The sequence below is a fragment of the Gossypium arboreum genome, chromosome 5 (assembly GCF_025698485.1).
Source record: "Gossypium arboreum isolate Shixiya-1 chromosome 5, ASM2569848v2, whole genome shotgun sequence".
In the NCBI taxonomy this organism is placed as follows: domain Eukaryota; kingdom Viridiplantae; phylum Streptophyta; class Magnoliopsida; order Malvales; family Malvaceae; genus Gossypium; species Gossypium arboreum.
The window spans coordinates 3,844,995-3,868,427 of NC_069074.1; the positions used below are offsets into that span (position 1 = coordinate 3,844,995).

At 33.9% G+C, this 23,433-nt stretch overlaps 4 protein-coding genes across 13 annotated transcripts; all 4 read right to left on the reverse strand.

The window, feature by feature from the left end:
- Window positions 1-201: 201 nt before the first annotated feature.
- On the reverse strand, window positions 202-7,653 carry LOC108470679 (topless-related protein 1-like). Of its 10 annotated transcripts, none has more exons than XM_053029019.1 (24): window positions 7,482-7,653; window positions 6,783-6,888; window positions 6,482-6,661; window positions 6,252-6,365; window positions 5,988-6,155; window positions 5,621-5,762; window positions 5,403-5,523; window positions 5,253-5,320; window positions 5,020-5,167; window positions 4,817-4,926; window positions 4,634-4,703; window positions 4,094-4,167; window positions 3,916-4,011; window positions 3,743-3,838; window positions 3,532-3,659; window positions 3,195-3,429; window positions 2,900-3,067; window positions 2,476-2,619; window positions 2,092-2,202; window positions 1,801-1,980; window positions 1,336-1,560; window positions 1,042-1,230; window positions 783-949; window positions 202-605 (listed from the first exon to the last, which is right to left on the reverse strand). In XM_053029019.1, exons 2-24 carry the CDS (start codon window positions 6,863-6,865, stop codon window positions 386-388), a joined length of 3,237 nt encoding a protein of 1,078 aa, XP_052884979.1. In that variant the 5' UTR covers window positions 6,866-6,888; window positions 7,482-7,653; the 3' UTR covers window positions 202-385. The 10 variants fall into 10 exon arrangements, with proteins under 10 accessions (XP_052884979.1, XP_052884977.1, XP_052884976.1 ...); XM_053029017.1 differs by having other exon boundaries at window positions 5,621-5,798; XM_053029016.1 differs by having other exon boundaries at window positions 5,988-6,146; window positions 6,783-6,907.
- A 3,929-nt stretch (window positions 7,654-11,582) lies between these two features.
- On the reverse strand, window positions 11,583-14,890 carry LOC108471045 (uncharacterized). Its single transcript, XM_017772615.2, has 8 exons — window positions 14,458-14,890; window positions 13,857-13,941; window positions 13,687-13,755; window positions 13,338-13,450; window positions 12,944-13,055; window positions 12,716-12,859; window positions 12,122-12,296; window positions 11,583-11,947 (listed from the first exon to the last, which is right to left on the reverse strand). The coding sequence occupies exons 1-8, from the start codon at window positions 14,507-14,509 to the stop codon at window positions 11,822-11,824; spliced, it is 876 nt and encodes a 291-aa protein (XP_017628104.1). The 5' UTR covers window positions 14,510-14,890; the 3' UTR covers window positions 11,583-11,821.
- Window positions 14,891-15,751: 861 nt separating this feature from the next.
- Window positions 15,752-19,088, reverse strand: LOC108470528 (protein PHOX4-like). Its single transcript, XM_017771873.2, has 3 exons — window positions 16,811-19,088; window positions 16,469-16,716; window positions 15,752-16,196 (listed from the first exon to the last, which is right to left on the reverse strand). The coding sequence occupies exons 1-2, from the start codon at window positions 18,804-18,806 to the stop codon at window positions 16,568-16,570; spliced, it is 2,145 nt and encodes a 714-aa protein (XP_017627362.1). The 5' UTR covers window positions 18,807-19,088; the 3' UTR covers window positions 15,752-16,196; window positions 16,469-16,567.
- A 73-nt stretch (window positions 19,089-19,161) lies between these two features.
- LOC108471304 (uncharacterized) lies at window positions 19,162-22,571 on the reverse strand. The gene is made up of 9 exons (XM_017772944.2): window positions 22,179-22,571; window positions 21,764-21,984; window positions 21,236-21,417; window positions 20,862-21,146; window positions 20,710-20,768; window positions 20,578-20,614; window positions 20,403-20,474; window positions 19,991-20,315; window positions 19,162-19,871 (listed from the first exon to the last, which is right to left on the reverse strand). Exons 1-9 carry the CDS (start codon window positions 22,318-22,320, stop codon window positions 19,506-19,508), a joined length of 1,689 nt encoding a protein of 562 aa, XP_017628433.1. The 5' UTR covers window positions 22,321-22,571; the 3' UTR covers window positions 19,162-19,505.
- Between the last annotated feature and the right edge of the window lie 862 nt (window positions 22,572-23,433).

The window sequence follows — 23,433 nt, forward strand, 5'->3', positions numbered from 1 at the left end:
AACATATGTGAGTTGGATCAAGCGTGATTGCCGTTGACTTTGCCCACGTGATTTATTATCTTCGACCATATAATAGTAGGCATTTATTACATTTTCTTCCCTAATTTTTTTCTTCTGTCGGTTAAACTTTGGGTAACCCAACAGATGAGCTTGTTAAATTAATTTTCACATTTATCAAACATTAATTTTGAATATAAAAGATTTTTAATTTAATATTTTTTTTCAAAAAAATTTATCTTGGTCACGACCAATGTGTATGATGAGATTGTAACAAAAGAAAATACCATTCTAGAATGAGAAAAACAAGTTTCATATAAGAACTATAGCTGTCTATCAGGTTTTAGTTACAGGACTAAATAACCTAAGTATACATTGGTTTGAAATATTAGCCCTGGGGTTGGGGTTTGGTTTGATCCAAGGCTGCAACTTGAGTAGAAATGGTACTTGTGGATCCATTCTCAATGCGTTGAGGTTGGGGCACAACATCCCATTCACCTTCAGACTCAAGTGGTTCAAACACGTAGACGCTGCCATCAGTTAGGCCTATGGCAAACTGGTTGGGTTCTTGGGGATGTGCAGCAACCACAAGCGGATAAACAGTTGAGCTGCAATGGATGAACAGAACACATTTGTTAACATGGAAGCATGTTTTTATGGTTGAAGATCTCACGAAAGACATGATTTTAGGACATCATTTGAAAACTTGTTAACTTGCTTATCATTGCCATGGGAACAATAATATGTAATAATATTAATTGACAAAACCAGTCATTGTTAAGTACCTGGCATTGGATGGGAGATAAGCGGCGGGATTTATCTGCCGTTGTAATTGAAGATTTGAGGCACCAAATATGCGCACTGTTCCATCCACGAAACCGGTGTACACTAACAGGCTATCACATGAAAATGTTGCATGGGAGATTGATGCTGAAGCTTCTCCTATAGCCAACTGAAAAGACACATAGCATTCGGTTTTACTGCAATTTCTTTATTTATTTATTTTTAGCTAACAAACTACTCCATTTGCATATATAGACATACCTGCTTTATACACTCCATTTTCCTCATGTCATATATGGCAATTTGAGTTTCGTTTACAGCGAGCAACTGTGTCTGATCCTGGTGAAACTGTATCTGGGTGTCTGACCTTGCTGTAGGTGTCCTTCCTGCTGGAGATTGCAAATAGCATCCATTCTTCCTTTCCCAATTATTCAAGTCCCATACAATGATCTGTGTAAATAAGTGCATATCTCATATCAAGCTATAGAAAAACCTAGTAAGGCATCTAGCTAGAAGTTTCTGTATATATGCATTTTAAGGGGAAAAAACTCTTACCTGGGCATCAGCTCCAGAAGAAACTAGTATATTCAACAGAGGGGAAAAGGCAAGACCAGTAATTCTCTTAGAGTGACCCCTAAGCTTGCTCTTGACCTCATCTAGACGAACATTGTAGATGTAAACCGTGGAATCCTCCATGCCAATAGCGATTATATTGTTATCTTGAGGATGAAAAGCAAGATTTGTAGCCACAGGGGGTGGAGAAATGAAAGTTACCATTTTCTGTAGTTATCCAACAAAAATATAAAGCGGTTAACAGAAACACAATACTTTGGGATAACGCTTTTTGTGTTGTATTACAATTTTTTATGCTTCAAACTATACAGTTCTTTAAAACCATAGAAGATTATCATCTTTCCTGAAACAATACCTTCAAAAACTTCGAACAAACTTAAGCTCTCCTTAACCCAAAATTTTACCTAAACCATTGTAGGTAATTGGTACCAGGATTCGAAAAATTACCTTAAATGTCATCATGTTGAACAATGTAATTTTTCCTCCTGATGCAGACATGACATAGGAGTCGTTCTTGGACAATGCAAAACATGGCACAGTTTCAACAGGGTTACCCTCGATCAGATGATTGGTCATTAATATGCCTGATGCTGGTTGCATTAGTTGAGGGGCAACCTTTGTTGTGGCCTAGACCACAAAAAGTTCAATAGAATATAACCAATTCATATGTTAGCACTTTCCTGTTAATTAGGCTCTTCAGTTTAGCAGATTCATATGATAGAGAGGAGATTGCTTTACCTTCCCACTCAAATTGAGGTCATTTTGCGGCCACTTCCACAGTAAATGAATAGCATTAAATGCTAATGCCAAAATGGCATTACCTGTATAAGTATAAACCAACCTTCCAATCTGAAGCAATTAACAAAAAGAAGCTTATGAGAAAATTATGGCTACTACAAGGAAACAAACAATTCATTAATTTCTGAGGAAAATAACAAGGCATTAATTCTGATGGTTGACTCCACCAGTGATTCAGGTATTACATCCAATACTTTCAAATATTGTCCCAAGAAATATCAATAAAATCAGTAAAAGTGAAAAGAAAAAGAACTGAATTAATAGTCGATCAGTATAAACTAAATCATTTAAAGTGATAAAACTTTGATCCAGCGAAAATCATACCTTATCTGCTTCAAAATGAGCTGAGAGTTTGAGTGAACGAAATTGAGCAGATGTGCTAATCTCAGTCACCTTGCCTGCTTTTACTGGGTTTACTTCTGCAGTTGATTTTGCTTTTGTATCCTCGGGCTTTCTTGAGTCACCATTCTAGCAAATGCACCAATAATATTAGTTTTAAAATTATATTGAATATATTTGAATGGACCTAGATTCATTCATGTGAAAGTTGAGATGAGATAAAGAAAGAAGAAAGAGAAACAATACCAAAAGAAAAAGTCAAGAAGAGGATTTAAAGGCTGAAGTTCATATGCTAGCAAAATTTCGTAAGGTTGAGAAGGAAACGGACCTCAGGTTAATCCTTTTGGTAAAACATTTTCCATGGACTAAAATACACACTAAGGAAAGAATTTGAGAATCAGTTAATTACCTTAACTGGAGCATTAGATGGAGCTGGTCTTGGAGCAATATGGGAATGAGTTTCATATGTACGCATTAATCGAAGACCATCAACTGTTGCCAAAATCTTTATTTTATTATCATTTGCAGAAACAGCCAACAAGGAGCCCTCCTTGTTGAAGCGGATATGAGGACTTGCCTTAAAATCAGAAAAAGTAAATCAGAAAACTGAACCATGAATCATATGGTGCAATATATGTATTCTATTCTTTTCATTCAAGCATTTATACACTACCTACATAAAAGAAAAATAAAAATGAACTAACCGGTAATCCTCCCTCGGCATCAACAGTCATTAAAAGAATGCAATTTTCCATGTCCCAGAATTTAATTGAATAATCATCACCAACTGCCAAGAAACGATTCTTGGCAGTATCAAACTGAACAATTCCCAAAGAACGTTTGTGAAATCCTTGGTAGGTTCTCTTAACAGTACCTTCATTTTCATTCCATTCGACCATGTGTGACTCCCCTTCTTTCGTGGTTCCACATGAGAATAACCTACAGAGAGTTCAAAGGGGAACCCAAGTTTTCTTTTTGCTCATAAGACAGAAAATGATGAAAAAGCCATTTGTGAAAATATATGAGTTCCTACAGATATACCTTTTTCCATCAGCACTATAGGCCATTGCAGAACAGGAGCAACCAGGAGCATAATAATTGACCCTGGATCCCATCGTGTCATATAACCATGCCTTTATTTTGCCATCCACTGATGTTGAAAAGAAAAACTGAAGAACAAAATCATAAGGCACACCATTCAAATTAAGGAAAAATGAATCAGCAAAATCTGCGTATCAAGCAGAGTCCTTACATGGACATTTTCTTTGTTATGAGGACAGACAGAATGTACAGAAGCCTCATGACCTTCAAATGTGTACATATTAGCGCCAGTAGCTACGTCCCACACCTAAACTCAAGAAATCAGTGTAGAAGATCTATTTTTCTTCATATCAATAAAGAAATAACTATTCAATCATAACTAACCTTGATGGTCTTGTCATCACCACAAGTAATAACCGCAAGTTGCTTATAGGGGTTACAGAATGCTAGATCATTTACAGCACCAATATGCGAGTCAATCTAGAAATTTAAAGTAATATTTATTAGGAAAAAAATACTGATAAACTTCAACAAATTATAGGAAAAAGATACAAGAACACACCTCCAAATGTTGTCGAATATCATTCCCTCCAAAATAAGTGTACAGCTGCAGCATATGTTTAGAATATGCAACTCCTGCTTGGAAAGAAAGCAACGTACAGATTATGAAAAAAGTAATTGGTAGGAAAGATGGAAAGCATAATTTTTCTTTCCATAGGTGTGCTTGGTAGGAAAGATGGAAAAATGGAAAAAAAAAAAAAAAAAAGAAGAAAAAAGAAGTATTTTTCTTTCCCTCCATTGCTTGGTAGAGTTGAAAAATGAAAAGAAAGAAAATTAACCATTTGAAAAATGCATAATTTTGAACCAACATAAACATCTTTCTCATTTTCTCTCCTCTCATCTTTCCAATTTGGAAGGATTGATTTTTATTCATTAGGATGGAAAATATTCATCTCTCCTATTTTCTTTCCTCTCACTCCTCTTTCCAACCAAGTACACTCAAAATTTATTTTCTTTCCACTTTTCCACTCCCCCCTCCCATCCCTCCACTTTTTCACCCAACCAAGCACACCCTAAGGTAATGTCATATGTTCAATCTCACCAAACAAAGAACCATCAGGGCTCCATACTATACGCCTTACTGAGACAAGTGGATCTTTGATCAAAGCTGCCTGCATGGCAAAAATCATTTTTGAATTGAGTTCATCTTGGGAATAAAAAAAAGAAGGAAACAGCTATAATCTTGTTAGATTCTTTTACTAATTTTCAAATGAAACATACATACCTTTAATGTCATAGAACTTGCTCCAATATCCCACACCTGAAAGTTTCTCAAAACTAACTTCTCTCTAGAACTAACTTCCCACAAACTTATCTCCCCAATGTTTGTTCCAGCTGATATAACATCATATAAGGAAACACTAATCACAATGAAGCCAACCAAGCAAAAGAATTATCTGAAATAGTGATCATCAAAGTAAAACTAACCCAGAAGGAGAGTTTGTTGAATAGGATGGAAGTCCATGCTTGTGGTAAGTGATCCTTGGTTCAACGTGCGTGCAACAGTCCTCGGCAATTCTTCAGTCATGTTAAATTGCAAACCATTCTGAGAGGAATTAATACCTGGTGGCATTATCTGGCGAACATGAACAAAAGTTTGAATATAAGTAGGTTATATCTGAACAAAGTGTAATAATGCACTTAGAGCTTAATTCACTCACCCTGTCAGGAACTGCACTAACCCTTGGCTTTGACATATCAGAATCGACAAGACCATTTGACACTGCAGCTAGACCGCCCCAATAGAACAGATGTGGAAATCAAAAATCAAACGTACAGCCTTTAGCTTGAAAATATAACTGAATCCTTACCAGGATTTGACGGGCCACCTAGGCTACCTCCTCCAGAAAGTACTGGGTGATTCATGCTTAAAGGAGTTGTTAGCCATGCACTTACAGGAGCTTGAACTGATGTTGATGCAGGTTGGAACGGCTAACAGAGGACAAAGAGTAGGAAAATCTTCAAATATTTTGTGAAAATCAGCAAAAGATGCACAGAAAGCCAAGTCAAGCTGGTTGCTTATGCTTACCCCATTTGCACACATTGGAATGAAGCCTTCTGTTCTTTGTGCAGAAACCATAAGCTGATTGCTTGTGGCTAGTTGTGTGTATGGATCAGTAGAATTTCTACAATTGTGATCCACCATAAGAGTTCTTATATCAGGGTTTTGCCTAGGATTTGCACAAAGGGAATGTTGCCAATTTAAGCTGTCAGTTGACAATCAAAATTAGTTCACCTTTAATTAATGAACAACATTTTTAGAAATCCAAAAAAAAAAAAAAATCAATATCTGGATACCAAGTGCTACTGTCTGAATCCTCACTCAGCTCAACAGTAATTATGATTCCATCAAAAAGAGAACAGTCTTTCATTTTGATCTTCAAAGAGAAATTTACCTTTGATTAATGAGCATCCGTAACCTTGAAGTTTTAATGCTAGGGAACTGCAACTTGTCACAAAAAAAAGGATTTGCCTCAATCAGCTTCTTGAGCTCGCCCAACATAATTGTACGTGCTGTCTTTGCATCTCTATAAGTTGATAATTGCTCATTCTCCCTGCAGAAACTAAGAAATTTGTTAAAGTCCGCCTAATGGCAATATTCTTTGTGTTTTAACCAACAAGAAACATCGAAACTTGAAAAACTTCAACAGATCATATACCTAAAATTATCTAATGTTAGGAGCTGAGTGATTTCCCTGAACAAGTCCTCGTTAAAAGAGGAGAAAACTTTAAGATCCTTGGCAAGAATTTCAACAGCCATGGCCCTATCATGCCTGATCAATGTAAATATCATTAAAGCGTAGAAATGATAATTCAATGAAACTGGCAGCACAGAAGATAATCAAACTGTAAAATTTATTAAAAAAATCAAGAAGACTATTAATTTTACTTGTCTAAGGCCTCAAGGTATTTTTGCTTGCGGATTTCAAAAAATATCTTCATGGAATAACGATTATCGTCGACTCTAGTGAACCCAGAAAGGTACCGCTCAACCTCCTCCCATTTTCCGTCGAGGATCAGGTCCTCAAAGTAATTCATGCTGAAAAATAGACCTGATTCCTTCTGGAGGCTGTTCAAAACATTGAACAAAGGCATATTAAAGCAAACTAAACAAGTCCTAAAGTCAAATGGAATGTGAAAAAAAGTAAATATTTATAGTAATGCATTGGGTGTTTGGGTTGAAATTTTACATGTGAACAGTTTCCTTGAACTTTTCTTCATCGAGAAACTGCAGGATCAGGAAGATTAGGTCTCTGCTAAGCGAAGTCGTCATTGGAACTAAACCTTCTTTTATCTCTACGACGTCCAAACCAACCTCAATTAATTAAAATTAAAAAGAAGATGAGAGATTCTCACATAGGACAACTTTTTTTTTTAAAAAAAAGAGACAAACCGACAACAGTACCGCTTCTTTTCCGTTTTATTTATTTATTGTTTTACAAGATATTATCTGTCATGAATCATGAAGCAAGGAATTCAAAGTTTGAATTTTTACTCTCAAATTCTGGGTTAAAAACTTGATAGAGACTAAGAAACAAACACCAAACGGTGATGGCGCTTTCAGATGAAACCAAAACATCAAAACTCATTTGCAAAACACAACCAAGAATTCGAGAACCAAAGGTAGTAGATTCAAACTTATGAGGAAATCCCAGAGGACCAAAAAAAAAAAACAATAAAATTTTTTTAATTTGAAAATATTACAAACCCAAATTCGAAAAAAAATTTATGGGTTTTTCTTCACCAATCTAAAACAGTAAAGTAACTTTAGTGTGTTGAAATTCAAGATGCTATAAAGTAGAATGTATAGAAAAGAGTATGTGAACACAACTTCATGAGGAGAAAAAAACAACTAAAGGTGGAAAAAAAATGATGAACACAGAGCTTACTCGCATCAGCAGAGAGAAACTGAAAATAACAGAGCAAAATCAGAAAAACAAAGAACTGGAGCTTTCTCTCCTTGATCTTCTCTTTTTTCAAGGGATGCCGCTTCTTGGGTTTCTTTTCTAAAAGGACTAAGGCATAAGGGGATTATATAGGGGGCAGCACTTCCGAGGATAAGTCGTTGGACTTATCATGATAAGCGAATTTCCCGTGATAAGCACATTCTAGTTCACAGGTGCTGAAATGTGGGTCCCTCTGACAAAAGCTCAGCCAACAGCTGTCTTAACTTTGTTAAAAGATGACAACAAGTAGTTGAGTTGTAATTTCCATCTCATTTCTGAGTAAGTGAACTGTACTCGCCAACAACAAGCAGTTGAGTTGTAATTTCCATTTCCACCTCATTTTCTTACTTCTTAGCGAAGGAATAAAAGGTGTAAGTCAATTTAAACAAAGTATTTACTAATTAAAGCTAAATCACATTAAATTATTTGATTAAAGGGAGATTAGATATGAGTCACTCTAAGTCTCTTAATGATTTTTTCTGAAAAATTTAACTCAATTCAAATAAAAATTAAAAGATTTTTATAATCACATATGTCTTTAGATTAATAATAAATTGAGTAAAATTTTCTCTTAAAGAACAATAATTTTATATATTTTGTATATAAAATACATATAAAATGTTAATGATAATTATATAAAGGACATTTAACGTGTTATTTATTTTTAAATATTTAATATAAACGATATATTAAATGATCTTTAAAATAATAATTTAATTATTTTTATTGGTGTATATAAACGCCTAATACTCTTCAGTGTGTAAGTTCAGTGGCTGAGAAAGCGAGTGAGAACGACTGAGTCCACTTTGGTCAGTGCAATACATGACTCTGACGTGCGGACAAAATTAAAAGTATCTTCTTTTTCTGTGGTCCAATGCGGAAAATAACGCATTAGTAATAACGCATTAGTTCTAAAGTCACGGACAGTGGCACAAAACTTTCCTCCCTCTACCTTGTTAGAACTTGGAAAGATGCACTCTAAATAGGAGCAATTTGCTCAAGTTTTTTGTTTTTTTTCAGTCGTGATTTAAATTGATTCTTTTATATTATTTTTTTTGAGTTTTAAATTTATTATTGATAAAATAAATTTTACTGGACAAAATTTCAGAAAAGTTCATAAATATTTTTAAAAATTAATAATTTTTAAAAATTTTAAATTATTTTACCATTTTAAATATAAATATTTATCTTTATGTAATAAATAATTTAATTTAATTATAAATTAAATAAAAAATTCAATTCAGTTTCGATTAATTTATATTTCATAAACTATTTAAACACCTCTATTTGGATCAATTCATTTTTAAAATTTTTCTTCTTATCCCTATTTTAAATTAAAAAATTATTTGATACCAACGTAAAATTAAAATTTCATAATTTCATAGAAAGAAATTTGAAATTTCATAAATCACATTTCTAAATAAATCAAAAAGTAACACTTCATAAGATATATTTATATATTTAATTTAAGGATTTGTATTTGATGTTTTATTAACTAGATTTTATATTTTTAAAAAAATTAATTTCATAAGTAAAATAAATATTATTACATATTTTTAGTAATTAATTTTAAATTTGTATACTCTAAAAATATATGTTGAATAGTTTTTCATACAATAATTACTTCTATCATAAACTCTTAAATTGTTTTATGCTAACATTAAAGATCATGATTCAAGTTTTGATTTTTTTTCAAAATTTTAATGATAAAAAATAATTTATTTGTGCATAAGAGAAATAAGAAAAGAGATTGAAATTAAAGAAAATTTAATCACTTTTTTCTTCTAGGGCTCTTTTGAATGCCGAATACGTTGATTAGAGTGATTAATTAGAGAAAATTAAAGAAAGTTCAATACTTCTAACTGGTTTGATAGAGTGTTTGGGTAACATAACCCAATTTAGAATTTTTGTATGGTGTGTTGCAACTTGCACCCTTTATTTTCCACTAACAAAACTATATTTTATTTTATGTTTTATAAATAAATATTAAATATATATAAATTTATTTTATAGGATAAACTAACAAAACTATATTTTATTATATAATTAATATAAGCTTATTAGATTAAATAACTATGTAAAAATAAAGAAAAATAGTATTTGAAACAATCATGTCAATTTTAATAAATATTTATATAGAATTTTGATAATTTATAATTATTAACTTTACAAATGTTAAATAATTTCATCTTTTGTATTATTTATAAATTTTAATATAACTTACTCAATTTTTTTTCGCATACTTCATCTTATTTCCATAATTGGAATCGAATCCAAACAAATATTTCAATCACTAATTTTAATTTTATTATTGTAATATCAAATCTTATAATTGTGATAATTAAATCGTTTATACAATCAACCATCTCTATAACAATTACATTTTATAACAACATTTCTTTATAACAGCTAAATTTGTTGTAAATCTGATTTCTTATGTTTTATTTTTATCCTCTATAACAATTGTTCATCTATATAAAATATGAAGTATACTCTCTATTAAACTAGTTCACTGTAATAGCATGTTGTCTTAAATTTTCGTAAAATTAATTTTATTCATAAGTGAAATAAAAATAAAATATTTAGTTAATATATTATTTGAATAAAATATTTAAATTTTATATAAAATATGTTAACTATATTTTATTAAATGAAAATACATTTATAAACTTTATTAGAGTTAGAATTTAAATCTTACTAATTAATATATTATTATTTTTAATTTGAATTTTTAAAAATTAAAATATAATTTAAATCTTAAATATTGTTATAATTATCTCAAATGTTATTTTATAGGTATAACAGTTGCCTTTTATAAAATCTAAAATTTTGAAAAATAAAAAGAGAATGTCAAATCTCTTAGAAAAATGTATTTACAATAATTTCAAAAACGAATCTTTTGAGTCACTAAAAATTATCAAATAAAACTCATAAACTAAAACTTAGTGAAAGAAATAGCCCTACCAAACATAGGATTAGAAGTAGAGGAGGAAAATGGCTGCTGAGAAGAGGTCCTTTTCTTAATCTTCCAGTTCTGCAATGATGAAAAGGTACGTGGGTGTTAGTATTTTGCATGTTGCATAGTCTTAAAAAATTTTTGAGATCGAATTAAATTATATATTTTTTCGATAGTAAAAATATAATTTTATTATTTTAATAGCTTATATCTTTATAATTTTAAATAGTTAAATCAAATTTTTATCATTTTGAGGAGTAAAAGAATAATTTTATCATTATTAATTTAAAATTTTATAAAATATAAAAATTAAAATTAAAATTTTACCATTTTAGCGGAATCATGGCTCCCCTAGTCTCCGCTACTGTTCAAATACATATGTAAGGTACCATTTTCCATGTGTTGAAATTCAGATATCTTCATCTATATCTTCCACTTTTAAGTTTTAGCTGATTTGATTAAATAGGTTTGAGCGTGGAACTGGATGGAGTATTTTGAAGATATGGTATTGAATGCAAAGTTGGAGGAGGCTGGGACATATCTTTCAGGTTTCACTACTGTAGATGACAGTCGGTACTCAACCAAGATTTATTTTGAAATCAGAAAGCTGAAGTTCCTTGAGGCATTGGACAAGTAAGCTATTCATTTTATGAATCCAACGGTTGTGCCAAGGCTTTGCATGTCCTGATGAAGGACAAATTTGCAATGATGACCAATGACCTCGCAGTCAGAAAGCTTGGCTCTATCAAAGAATGATTCATATCCATTATCATCACCAGGAGAGATAGTTTCCCTATTCAACATGTTCGACATTTATGGCTACCTGAAAATTTTAGTGCATTATGTAGATCCACTTATATTTTTTTGGTTGACCTTAAAGCACAAAATAGTAGTTTATTAACCCAATTTGCATTTTTCCCTTTAGTACAAACTAATCGATTGAGTAAATCAGAGTCTCCTAACTTTCTGATTTCTACAATTTATGGAATTATATTGTCCAAGGCCCCTAACACAGGCCATCTTCAAGACCACGTCACAACGCCAAACCTTCTAAATAACTTCATAAATAGAGAAAGAATCAAGACACCTTCTAAGACGAATAACAAGTACACAATTTAACACCGAAACAAACTGAAGCAAATCAGCAACTTGCAGAAACAAATACCATTATTAAGTCTCAATCTATGAACACGTAACCCACCAATTAATGGGTCATGCAAAATGCATGTAATTACGTTTTATATTACATATTAAATCAAATGAGTTTGAATTGCCATTTCTCACACCAGAGAGAATAAATATTTATTTATTTATGTATTTCACATCTTCAAGCATCCACCTTTGCTGCTGCAGATGCATAACTTACACTACTGTCTCTCGTAGTTTTGCACTGACTTGATTGCTCGTAACGGAGGAACTTGATCTTTATTCTTGTTGAACTGTTCCTTAGCATCTGAAATAGCCCAAGATAAGCATGATCATAAAAACAAGTTTCAGGGAGTAACGGAACTCAAATAACAATTCTGCAAATAGACTTAATGGATAGTGTTTAAAGGAATGAATTATGGATGTTTCTTTTATCAAAACCCTTTGGATAACTCTGAAGAAAGCTTTTTGAGGCACTTACATGAAGGAAAACACTGATTGGATGGCGTCCACAGATAGTGTTGTCATACTCTGACAGATATTCCTTGAAGGCGACTGCATCTCCTGTTTCTATTATATCCATGCCCATCTTGTCTAAGGCTTCTATTGATTTATGTATGGCCCCATACTTCTTGTCATAGTGTATGTAGTTGAACCTGTCACCCAAAGCAGATGGTAAATATTTCTGAGCCCCAAAAGAAAAGCTTTTCCAGGGCATATCATATAAAAGAACCAGGGTAAAACCATTGAACAATAAAAGTTCTTTAAAAGAAATAATGCATTCATACTTTTCACAGGTATGGACTATGGAGTGAATAAAAAAACCATCTATGAACCAGCCGAATAAGTGGCGTTTGAAAGTAAAAGTAACATTTCATATAACCACGATAGTATAAATAGTCTACATCACACAGCTTCCTTTTTAGGGGGTTAAGAAGTGGGATAGGTTGCCGGTATGATAAAAGATGTAGCTAATATACATGGAAAGACATCTTGTGCATTCACCACAAAGATGAGATTTATACTAAATAAAAGGATGATATTTATGAAGACAGAAAGACTAAACCCAACATACCGAGAACCCCAGTGACAAAAATCTGATGATACTGAGAAGAAATTTTGAGGATCATCTATATATTTGGCCAACAACTTTCCGTACATTGCTTCATTTTCCGCACTAAGAGCACCAACCAAAATTGGTACAACTTTCACTGAATGCCTATATCACCATCACCTAAAATCAGCTTAAACTAGAACGAAGTGTAGAACACTACTTGATAATCCATATATGTTTAAAAATTACCCCTCAAATACTTTTACAAGATAAGGCAAGTGCATTTCCATGCTATGCTCAGCTTCATCAACACGAAGATTCATCAGTTCAAATTTTCCTGTAGCTTTCAGCTCTTCGATGACTGAAAGATGAAACATAAATGAATCAAGTTTTGCATGGAGCACAAAGAGGCTCAGGGATTTGAATATGGTAAGCACTACAATTAAAATTTAAAAAAAGAAAGAAAGAAAGAATAGCAAGCCATTCATTGAGGGAAAAGAAAAACCAAACCAAAAGCCCCAGTCAATCAGCTCAACAAAATATAGAACACATCTTACTGGAGTTGTCAACAAAGCTAATCTGACATGTTAAGTTAAGAAGAAAGATGATATTTAGCATAATGCAAACAGACATCACAGTTCACCTTCCAAATCAATAGGTAGGTCCCCTATTGGTGTCTTGTATACTGTAGCAGTTGACAGAGCACATTTTGGAGTGTAATAATGGTGAGATGGACCAAGAAGGAATACCCGAGAACTGCGCTTGTAAATTTTCTCACATGTCAGTCAGTTTTAGCAAGAGAGGAAGCAGATAAAGCAATTAGTTTTGGTTCAAATTGTTCATATGGTCAGAACATAACATTTGAACAAAATTTGGCTCAAGATATGATTAATGATTCAAAATCAATAAGCACATTTCCTGAGAATTGAGATACATTATGTGATATAAAACTATAGTAAATCAAAGAGGAGAAATATAACAAAAAGGCGCACATGTTTGTTGGGTCTATATTTCCGAAAGCATAGGCCGCAGCACGACCTGAATATGAATAACCTGCATGCCTGAGTTTCAGAAGCCACCATCAAAACATAGACAAGAGAATACATTCAAATTTTAGTTAATGTTATGAAAGAAACAAACAACGAGGTGACAGAAAACTTACGGAGCAATTACACCTCTTACATCAGAGGATTTAGGCAAGCCAGCCGCCGTGATCCATCCATCAAGCTCTTCCGCCAATTTTTTTGCTGAGAAAAATAGCATACGTTTAGAAAGTCAACTGTTTAGCATTTAAAAACAAAGCAATATTTGCATAGCCAAGAAAAACAGTATGATACTACCTAAGTACTTTTATCGATTACATTCTCAAACATTAAAAGAAACACTTAGTTCTTAGAAGTTTGAATTACACCTAAAGCCTACTAATACAAGTTGAAACTATCAATGTTTTCAGATCGGAAGAGCAGTTCATTGAGTGATATTGTAATTCAACACTTACATTATTTAAAAAATAATAATTTTCAGACTTTCCTAAGAGATGAATAATTCATTGCAGAAATGACACGACTTAAATTGACTCTTTCAAATTACTTAGCTTAGCTCTTAAATCCACATTGTTTTATCATTTTATTTTCTCGAATTAAGCGACAATTTTAGTTTCGACTTGATCATTCGTAAAAGGGTAAGCAAAAAACATGAGTCGGAATTAGATAATGAAAATCGTTAGGGGTTTGGAGGGAACAAAAGAGCGCTAAAGGACTTACGGTTATCAGTGTACCAAGATCCTGCATGCGAAGCTCTTCTGATTCTTTCCATTGAAAATCGAGTGAAAGCCCTAATTTGATCTTCCGATCGGAATTTGGATTAAGACCAGGAAACGTTTTAGCGGTCGCCAAAGGACGAGAGGAAGGAGAAAAAGGTTTTTTTTTTTTTTAAATAATAATTTCAAAAAGCACTCTCTCCAGTCTCTAACTCTACTAATTCTGGGAATTTATGCAAAGCGTAAAGAGAGAATAAATCTTTCAACACGTTAACTTCATAACTTAAGCCGCTTCCGGAATTGTTAGGCTATGTTTCAGCTCCATTGCTCCTCATGGTCCTCTTGTATCTGGGTAAGTTGGTACTTGAATATTTTATGAAATTAGTTTATGGAATATGGGCCAAAAATAATAATTATATTAATGCACTAACGCCTCGCTAGTTAGAAGTATTACAGTTCTAATATATCTCTTAATACATTATAATTTTTCTGTATTTTATAAAATAATTAAATTATAAAAATATCATTTATATATATTTTCGATTAAATTTCACTCTCATAAGGTTTCTTTTTAATTTTTTTTCTATTTTGCAGATAAAATCATCATGATAATTTAAAAATTGTAGATAAAATCATTTTAATTTCTTGAATAATTATATCTTGAAAGGTCAACGCTCTCATCTATTTTTGGGTTCTTTCTCTTTCTCTTGTTATTCATCAATTTTTTTAATAAATAATTATTAAATTTAAATATTAGTTAAATCAGATTTTAAAATTATTGAGCATTGAACCCTAAGTATTGAATTTAATATTTTGAAACAAACATTTTATATTTTGCAATTGAATTCCTCAACTAAGATTTATGGTATACCTATCGAAATTCTGAATTTATGGAAAAATTGATACTTTATAAAATAATACTTATATTTTATTTATTTAACACATTAACCAAATAAAATAACATATATTAATTACATGATTAACAATCTATCTACGGAGACATGAAATATCCCGGAGCAATTACCAAATCAAACATTCATAACAAGCAACGGTAATTGCGACAAGTTCATTGACTCGAAATCAATTAATTTTGTGTTTGTAATTAACATATGATTTTAATTGTTATGTTGTCTTGGAAAATAGAATATTGATATTATCATTTATTTCATTTTAAATTGAATCACCAAGCAAATTTATATTTCATTATAAATATAAATTACATTATTTTATTTCAGCTCGTTTAGGGCAATTTAAATTTAAAAAGAAAAAGAAAAAAAACCACAACATTGATAAAGTGATTTACACAAATCAAATCCCAAATTTCCATGAATTGGCTTCTGAAATAAAACATACATAAAACAAGACAAGTATAAGATTGACATTATAATTTGAATATCAGAAGGTTACAAGCTACAAACATGTAGAAATTTGGTATAAATGATGACCTATAATCCTATATGAATAACAAAAACAAACAAGATGATCTTACAAGTTACAACCAACAATTATTTATATGATCATTGATGAACCAATCAAATCATATACCACTTTGCAAATTACCATGTGAAAGAAAAATAAATTCCCCCAAAATTGACAAAATGAATGAATGAACTAGGCTTCATGCCCAATCACAAATTGCACCTTCCAATATCAAACTCACAGTTCACAAGCTTTTGTTCTTTGCTGCCATAGCAAACAACCAGCCACACACTCAAAAAAAGTCCATGGACAAAAATATAAGACCTGCAATAACACAAAAGATCAAACACCATGGTCATCTTCAGTCCGATCAGTGATTGAAAGAAATCATATATCAAACAAGATAAATAGCCACATGACCCAACGGGGAAAAATAGGTTGAATGATCGGCTAATATAGAACCAAAACATAATTTCAGTTTGTATCTGATGAAAACTATTTTTCATACTGTGATTTTAAAACAGGGTTCGTATTTTATAGTAAATGGTTATCACGGAAATTGTTGATAAAAGAAGTTGAAGAGTAAAAAGCTTTACCTATCTTAGTAGCACAAAAACACTTATCTTGGAAAATGAATAAAATAGAACCGAAGCACTTGTCTAGTGCCCCGAAAGAATACTGATTCAACAGAAAACTTAAAAATTCTCCAAAATAGAAAGAAGCTTTGGAGCGCGGCGACGAAACAATGGTTCTAGCCGGAATGATGGAACACCAGTCTGCCACCTTTTTACATCATACATTTCATTCCATGCCTGTACAATCTCATCAATTTTGAAACCTAAGCCTGCAATAAAATGGGGAATTTCCTCCTAAGAAAATTTTCCTAAGAACAAAACAAGTGAAGTAAGAGAAGTTTACAGATGATTCTTTGTAGATACCTTCTGATGCAGTCTGGTTCGAACAGTGATTCTTAATCATAACAGCTAAATCTATTGGAGAAGCTCCAGCAAGTTCAAATTTCTCAACTGCAACCTCCAAACATTCCTCCCAAGTTGGCAACCCAATCTTGTATTCCACAACGGAACGCTCATAAAGTAAGGTGCCCCATAACAGGTATATCTGTGAACTCATGTTTGCAGCCTTCTCAGCAGCTTCCTCAGCAGAGACATCTTTAAACAGCTCATCTAACCCCATTTTCTGCAACTGGGTGTTATACTTATCAATTTTGGAGAGTCCATTTAGCCGTTGCTCCTCCATTTCCTCCCAAATCTGCATGCCCTTCTCCATGCTGTCCTCTGCCTTGTTATAAAGCTTCAAGACCTCCTCAGAAGGTCCACTTTCTAAATTAATCTTGCTAGCAACTGCATGGTACCAGTGGAGTTTTGCTTGCTCAAACTGCTGTTGCCCCAACGCAAGAAGACCTTCATGAAAATCTGGTTTAATTTTCAATGCTTCCTCGTACCTCTTTGCCGCCAATACATATTCTTTCTGTGCCCACTCATACGCAATCTTCACCTGGGCTAGCATAGATTCCCTTGAACCGTCATCTGTTAAGATGACATGTTTCCTTGCCCTGGACATGTGAACATTTCCCCAATTGAACAATGCCAGAGCTGCCATCTCTTGGAACTTATCTGCAACGATTTCAAAAAGCTCCTGCGCATCTTCACTTGTCACAGTATCAGCCATTGCTTCCGAGTATAATCTCATCCCAAGTTCATGAAGATCCAAGTACGAATCAGAATCAAACCCGACATGGTTCTTGAAAAGTAGTGCAAACTGGACAATCCAATCCTCCATAGATTTTCCTTTTATAGCTTCACCATTCTCAACAACATCACTCAATTTCTCTTCACCCTTCACCATGTCCTCTTTACTTACTCCTTCATAAGCTGGTTCCTGGTCTGGACTAACTTCAACAATAAAGAACCTTAGTGATCCTCCTGATAGACCACCGACTGACTCAGCTAACCTAAGATCATCTGTTGAAGTCATCGTAACCAGATCACCCTCTGGATCCATGTATTTCACAAGAATACCCTGCAGGCCAGGAAACCTATCTCGAATAATATCCCTCACCAAATTAACAGTACAATTCACAGGTAATTGAGCCCACCTAATATCATCCCCGAACACCAACTTCACTGTCTTTGTAATCGCTTTTTCTTCCTCAACAGTCTTCTTCTCTTCCTCAACAGTCTTCACAACAATCTCTTTGTCCTTGACCTCCTTGACAACACTAACCTTATCCTCCGCCTTCTTCTCTTCTGTAACTTTATCATCAGTCTTCTCATCTTTCTCAACAAACTTTCCTTTGTTTTTCTTCTTCTTCAACTTCTCTTGCACCACTTTTCGCAACCGTGAAGCCCCGGAGGGATCATTATCAAAGAAACCAGGTTCATTTTCATTAACAGTAACACCCTTCTCATCCATAGCCTTTTTCACGCTGTCTAAAACCTCCAAAGCAGACGAATTATTGGGTTCAATGGTTAAAACATTATAAACGTCCCTATAAGCTAAATCCAATCTATTCAAAGTTTCATAACACCTAGCTCTTCTCAACAAAGCTTTGGTGTATTTAGGAGAAACCTCTAAAGCCAAATTACATTCATTAATAGCGCGAGGGTACTCGCCGAGACCCAATTGCATATAACAAGCAGCCATGTTGCTGCGCAAATGAGCGACATCGATATGGGCTTTAGGGAGGAGGTTAAGGGCTTTTTCGTACTTTAACATCGCGCCTTCATGGTCGCGTTTCTGAAAGAGTCGGTTACCTTCTTCTTTAAGCTCTTGGGACATGTTGATGAAGATTGCCGTGTCCTCATCGAAAGCTTTGGACGTCCGATCAGCGGCGGCGCCTTTGTTCTGCTTGTTGGCTTCCATGACTTTCTTGCCTGTTTCTTGAAACTTCTTCTTCCCGGTTGGCTTCCCCATTTTCTTGGATTGAGGGAAATCCCAAAACAAGAAGAATAACAAAGAAAAACAATCTGATAATAATAATAATAATTTTTAGGAACTTGTAATATAAAAGAGGAATATTCTTTCTTAAAATATGCCGATCATGGGTGTTTTATTAACGGCAGCAGAAATGAAAATTGAAAGGGAAGAAATTTGTTATTAATGTTCATTTTAATCTTTGTCTGATTAGGGTTAGGCTGTCAGGACAAAAGGTCAACGTGTTTTTGTCAGGCCAAGATAAGCTCCCACAGTCAACCAACTTTGAATAGTTTATTTTTCGTTCGAACAAACTTCTTGTATACAGGCTTTATTTTTATGATATGAAGCCCGATTTTCTTAATATATCCAAGCCCATATTATTATTAATCAATGTGAAACCAAACATCATGGGCTCATGGCAAACCAAATTCCCCTCCAAAACAATTTCTTGCATCTCATTATGCAAGTCTTTTTAACATTACAACATACAATACAAATCCCACACATTAAATCTAACTGCCATTGCCAGGCTCATTTACTGTACCAGTAATACAAGGCCACTAGTAGCAGCAATAACTTGACTGAATACCACTTTTGAACCTGGATTCTTTGATGAATGGCGAGGATTGGTTACAACATAGAGCCAATACAGCATTCCCGTCCCAGCAAAGTGAAGAAAAAAACTTCTATCAACACTCAAGAGTCTTTGTCTGTTTCAGCACCCTCATTTATCTGCTTTGTGTAAAGGCGATGGCGTCTTTCTCGCCCATATATTACCCAGAAGATTAAAGAAAGCATAACTGCTGTTGATACCATTACCAGCCCTATATACACCCATCTACTATATCGCCGTAATCCAGGGCAGTGTTCTACATAAACGCCTGTAAAAGTTTCCCTCACGAATGTGCAGTCTTGTAGCTGAACGAGGAAAGGAGCATAATTGTACAAAGCAGAGCCCACATTCACTGCTGCTGTCATCTGGTCATACAATGCCGGGGTTATTCGTCCGGTTGTAGTGCATATTCCAGTTGGAGAAACTTGGCAGACGTAGTTCCTCCATACCTGTAGTAAATGATAATGTCTTTAAAATAAATCAATGTTTTTTTTTTTTAAGTAAAAGATAACATCCAAGACTGTTTGCATGTTAATAAAGCATTGATGTTGCAGGGTCTAATGAATACCTCAGTTGCATTATCTGCATTTAATTCACCAGCAGTGCAAGTTCGCTCAGTAAGGTCAGCAGAAAATGGATTGCAGAGTACCGGCACCAATGGACCAGATTGATTGAAGTACATGGTTGGAAAGTTTGGTGAAAAATTAATATTCGAAACATTGGTTATGACCGTGTTAATCACTTCGACCAGCTGAGAAGTAACTTCCCTGCTTTTCAACAATGTTTCTTGGGTTGTAGCATTGTCAACGCAAGGCAGTATATCGTCTAAAGCTGTATGAGCAGTGGGGTTTTGCATCCAATCGTGCATTGCAACACAAGTATCTGCCGCCACACTAGCACCTCAAACAAAATATCAGTCAAGTTTTAAAATCCTAAGCAGTAAGTCGTAGAAATATAGGTTGAGCCATATAAGAACTTACTTATGGAGGACAAGGAATGTACCACAAAGAATGAAAGTTCCAGTGACAAGCAACCAGCCTAATATCACCAGGCTGAAACAGATAAAAGTTTAAAACCCTTTTGTTAAGAAACATCCGCGTTTGAATCCAAATAACTGCGGAGAACCAAATATCATTTCCCACACCATTAACTTACATGTAAACAAGAAGCTGCATCCCGAAAATTGAAAATACTGAAACAAAAAGTAGAGTTGCATAAATAAATCGACTAACAAACTGTAAACTCTGGAAAAAAAGGAAGAAAAAATTCCAAACCATTGGGACTTACACAATCCAAGAAATGTCAATACAAGCATGATAGCAGCTATTACAATAAGAGCCACTCTCCTATAAGAACATTGAAATGCAGCTTTAATGAACGAAGTTTTACTTGGCTTACACTAATATATATACATAGGTGAATATCAGAATCTCACTTACACAGAATCTAGGAGGTCTCGAATATCATCCGAATTATCCACCGTCTTGTCAGCTAGAGTGCTTGCAGAAGAATTAATTTTCGTTCCTATCTCATCGATATCAGTTTGGACATTAGAAGGTAGAAAAACTTTATCGACTCCGACCTGTTTAGCTGTCGCTAGAGAGTCAGACACATCCTTGAGTTTCCTGACGGTCATATCTGCTTGATTTACGACATATTGTAATGTTTTTGTAGTGCTACTATGAAACCTATCCTGACCAACATATAGGACAATGCAGCCAAGTCTGAAACAAAAAACAAACATTAGCACGTAGAACAAGCATGACTTTAATATTCAACATGAAAACGACAAGAGAGAAGAAGATGCATTTACATTGCAGCAATTGTGAACAACACGAGGAATACGAGAGAGGTTGCATAAGCAATTTGGGAATATCCATACGGCTGCCTTTTACAGCAGAAATAAAAGATACAAACAAGCAATAAGCAAAGCCCAAAGCCAACAAACCAGATAGCAGCAATTGCAAATAGGGGAACTGCTGTATAAGCCACAGACTGCACTTGAACAATAATGGAAATGATTAGTCAGGAATCAGGTCATAAATCTTAAACTAATAGGTAGTCGAATACTGCCATGCTTTATTTTAGAATAGAAGGAAATGGTTAGTTCCGATTCATGTTATCTAAAGATTCGTTGGAAGAAACTTGTCCTTTCTTCCCCTAGTTACATTAGAAAGCAAATATTTGTCACGTATCTAAACTTAAACTAATAACAGCAAGGTACGTCAGATGCACCAGATATCTGTCTATCTTAGGAAGATTTTACGTTAAAGAATTTATTAGTTGAAAATGTTTGGTACCATTAATTACTGGTATAAATCTTGGGTTTGGATAAACTTACAGCCCAGTAATGTCGTTCCCTAATATCCCATCCTCCTGTGTATCTCTTGAACCCATTAAGAGGATCTTTTCTGTAAGTCCTTTCAGCAGCCAAAGCAAGGGATGAAGTAGTGACCTCCAATGGGGGCAGAGGTTGACCGATCGGCACGTCTACCACAGACCTCCTTGTGATCCCCCATGAAAGCTCCACCGCACTCTTTGCTTCACTTCCATTTACTTTCCCTGAAAATGAATGTTAAAATAAGTAATAAAATTACAGTCACATTCTTTTTTTTTTTTTCAGCCCCACTGCTTAAAAGCGTTATGCTTGTACTGTTTCTAGTAAACTTTTCTTGTAGTATTTTCTTTTCGAAACCAGACAAGAATGAACGAGAAAAAGACGGGGTAGCTGACAGAGAACTGAAAAAGTGAAGTACCTGAAGTGAGCTGCTGTGCGAGGGGTGTGGGAGAGAGAGAAACAGAAACTCCATGGGAGAATGTTAAGAAGGTTGAGAGGAAGAGGAATGTGATCATCACAGGAGTAAATGATAGTGAACTCCAAGATAAATTCATCACCATTGTTACTTGGGAAAAAAAAAGAGAAATTAACAGCAGAAAGAGACAGAAAAATGACAGAAAATTAAAGAGAGGGAAGGATTAAGGAGTGTACAGTAGTAGTAGTATTAGTAGTAGTAAATAGTTAAGCTTTGTTGGGGAAGAGCAAGGAAAGATAAAAAGCATTGGATACTTCACAAATGACAATGGCAGACATTTTTACAGATTAAACACTTTGTACTGTCATCCTTCATTGTATTTGAAAAAGGCAATTGAGACAGAAATACCCTTGCGGGTTCGTAAATCCTAATGTAGATTTAGTTTTGTTTTTCAGGTATTGCATTTAGTACTGCTTATTAACCTTACATACGGAAGAACTATTCGTTTAATAAATAGTTAAAGAGAATCTAAATTTTAGAAATGATATTTAAGAAATTAAAAATAATACCAAAAAAATTAAGGCTACTAGTTTTATTTAGATCAGAAATAATATTTAAGTAACTTAATAATGATAACTCAAAAGTATAGTGTTCTCATTCAAACATAAGGGGGATTGATTGCTTTGCAATGAATGTGAAAAACTGGTAAAAAAGTGGGCAAAAAGTCAAGGAAAGAAGAAAATGGAATGGACCCAATAAACGCGTAATAAGAGAGCTCGCTGCCCAAGGAAAAGGGATTAGCCTTTGAGTTTGTCCGTGGCGAGTGGCCACCCTAATGAGCATGTCATATTTTAATTTTTATGGAGTCCAACTATTGGAAGGACACCACAATTTCCGCTTACTTCCTCTTTTTATGCTTGTTCGTGTTCCCCCCTCTTTTTTCTTTTTTTCTTTTTTTGTAACCTAATCTTTAAAATTAAATTTACGAAATGTCATGTCAATTAGTAATGGTTGTAATTAAATTTGACGAATTGCCTGTCTAATTGCTGATTAGAATATAAATCAGATATCCCCCAACAAAGAGGGAAAAAAAACAGTTTGTTTCAGGGAGTGTATTGTGTTGGGCTGAATAAGGCCCAAACATGTAATTGCAGTTCCGCTTATGCGGGCATCCTATAGTTGCTTAGATTGTTGGGCCCATTCTTTTACAGTAAATACCTAACCACTGCGGATTGAAGGCAACACGGTAGTGACACCA

Bases quoted from the DNA above. Each gene is read 5' to 3' on its own strand.
- LOC108470528 (XM_017771873.2), bottom strand. From the start codon at position 18,806: ATGGGGAAGCCAACCGGGAAGAAGAAGTTTCAAGAAACAGGCAAGAAA. The intron at 16,717-16,810 runs GTATCTACAAAG...ATTTTATTGCAG, and splicing joins GAACCAGACTGCATCAGAAG to GCTTAGGTTTCAAAATTGAT.
- LOC108470679 (XM_017772088.2), bottom strand. The intron at 4,927-5,019 runs GTTAGTTTTACT...ATGTTATATCAG, and splicing joins TCAACAAACTCTCCTTCTGG to CTGGAACAAACATTGGGGAG. The intron at 950-1,041 runs GTATGTCTATAT...GTGTCTTTTCAG, and splicing joins AAATGGAGTGTATAAAGCAG to TTGGCTATAGGAGAAGCTTC.
- LOC108471045 (XM_017772615.2), bottom strand. From the start codon at position 14,509: ATGGAAAGAATCAGAAGAGCTTCGCATGCAGGATCTTGGTACACTGAT. The intron at 13,942-14,457 runs GTAAGTCCTTTA...TATTTTTCTCAG, and splicing joins ATCTTGGTACACTGATAACC to CAAAAAAATTGGCGGAAGAG. The intron at 12,297-12,715 runs GTATGTTGGGTT...TTTGGGTGACAG, and splicing joins TTTTGTCACTGGGGTTCTCG to GTTCAACTACATACACTATG.
- LOC108471304 (XM_017772944.2), bottom strand. From the start codon at position 22,320: ATGGTGATGAATTTATCTTGGAGTTCACTATCATTTACTCCTGTGATG. The intron at 21,147-21,235 runs GTAAATGCATCT...TTTTTGTTTCAG, and splicing joins TTGTTCACAATTGCTGCAAT to ACTTGGCTGCATTGTCCTAT. The intron at 20,615-20,709 runs GTAAGTCCCAAT...TTTTTGTTTCAG, and splicing joins ATTGACATTTCTTGGATTGT to TATTTTCAATTTTCGGGATG.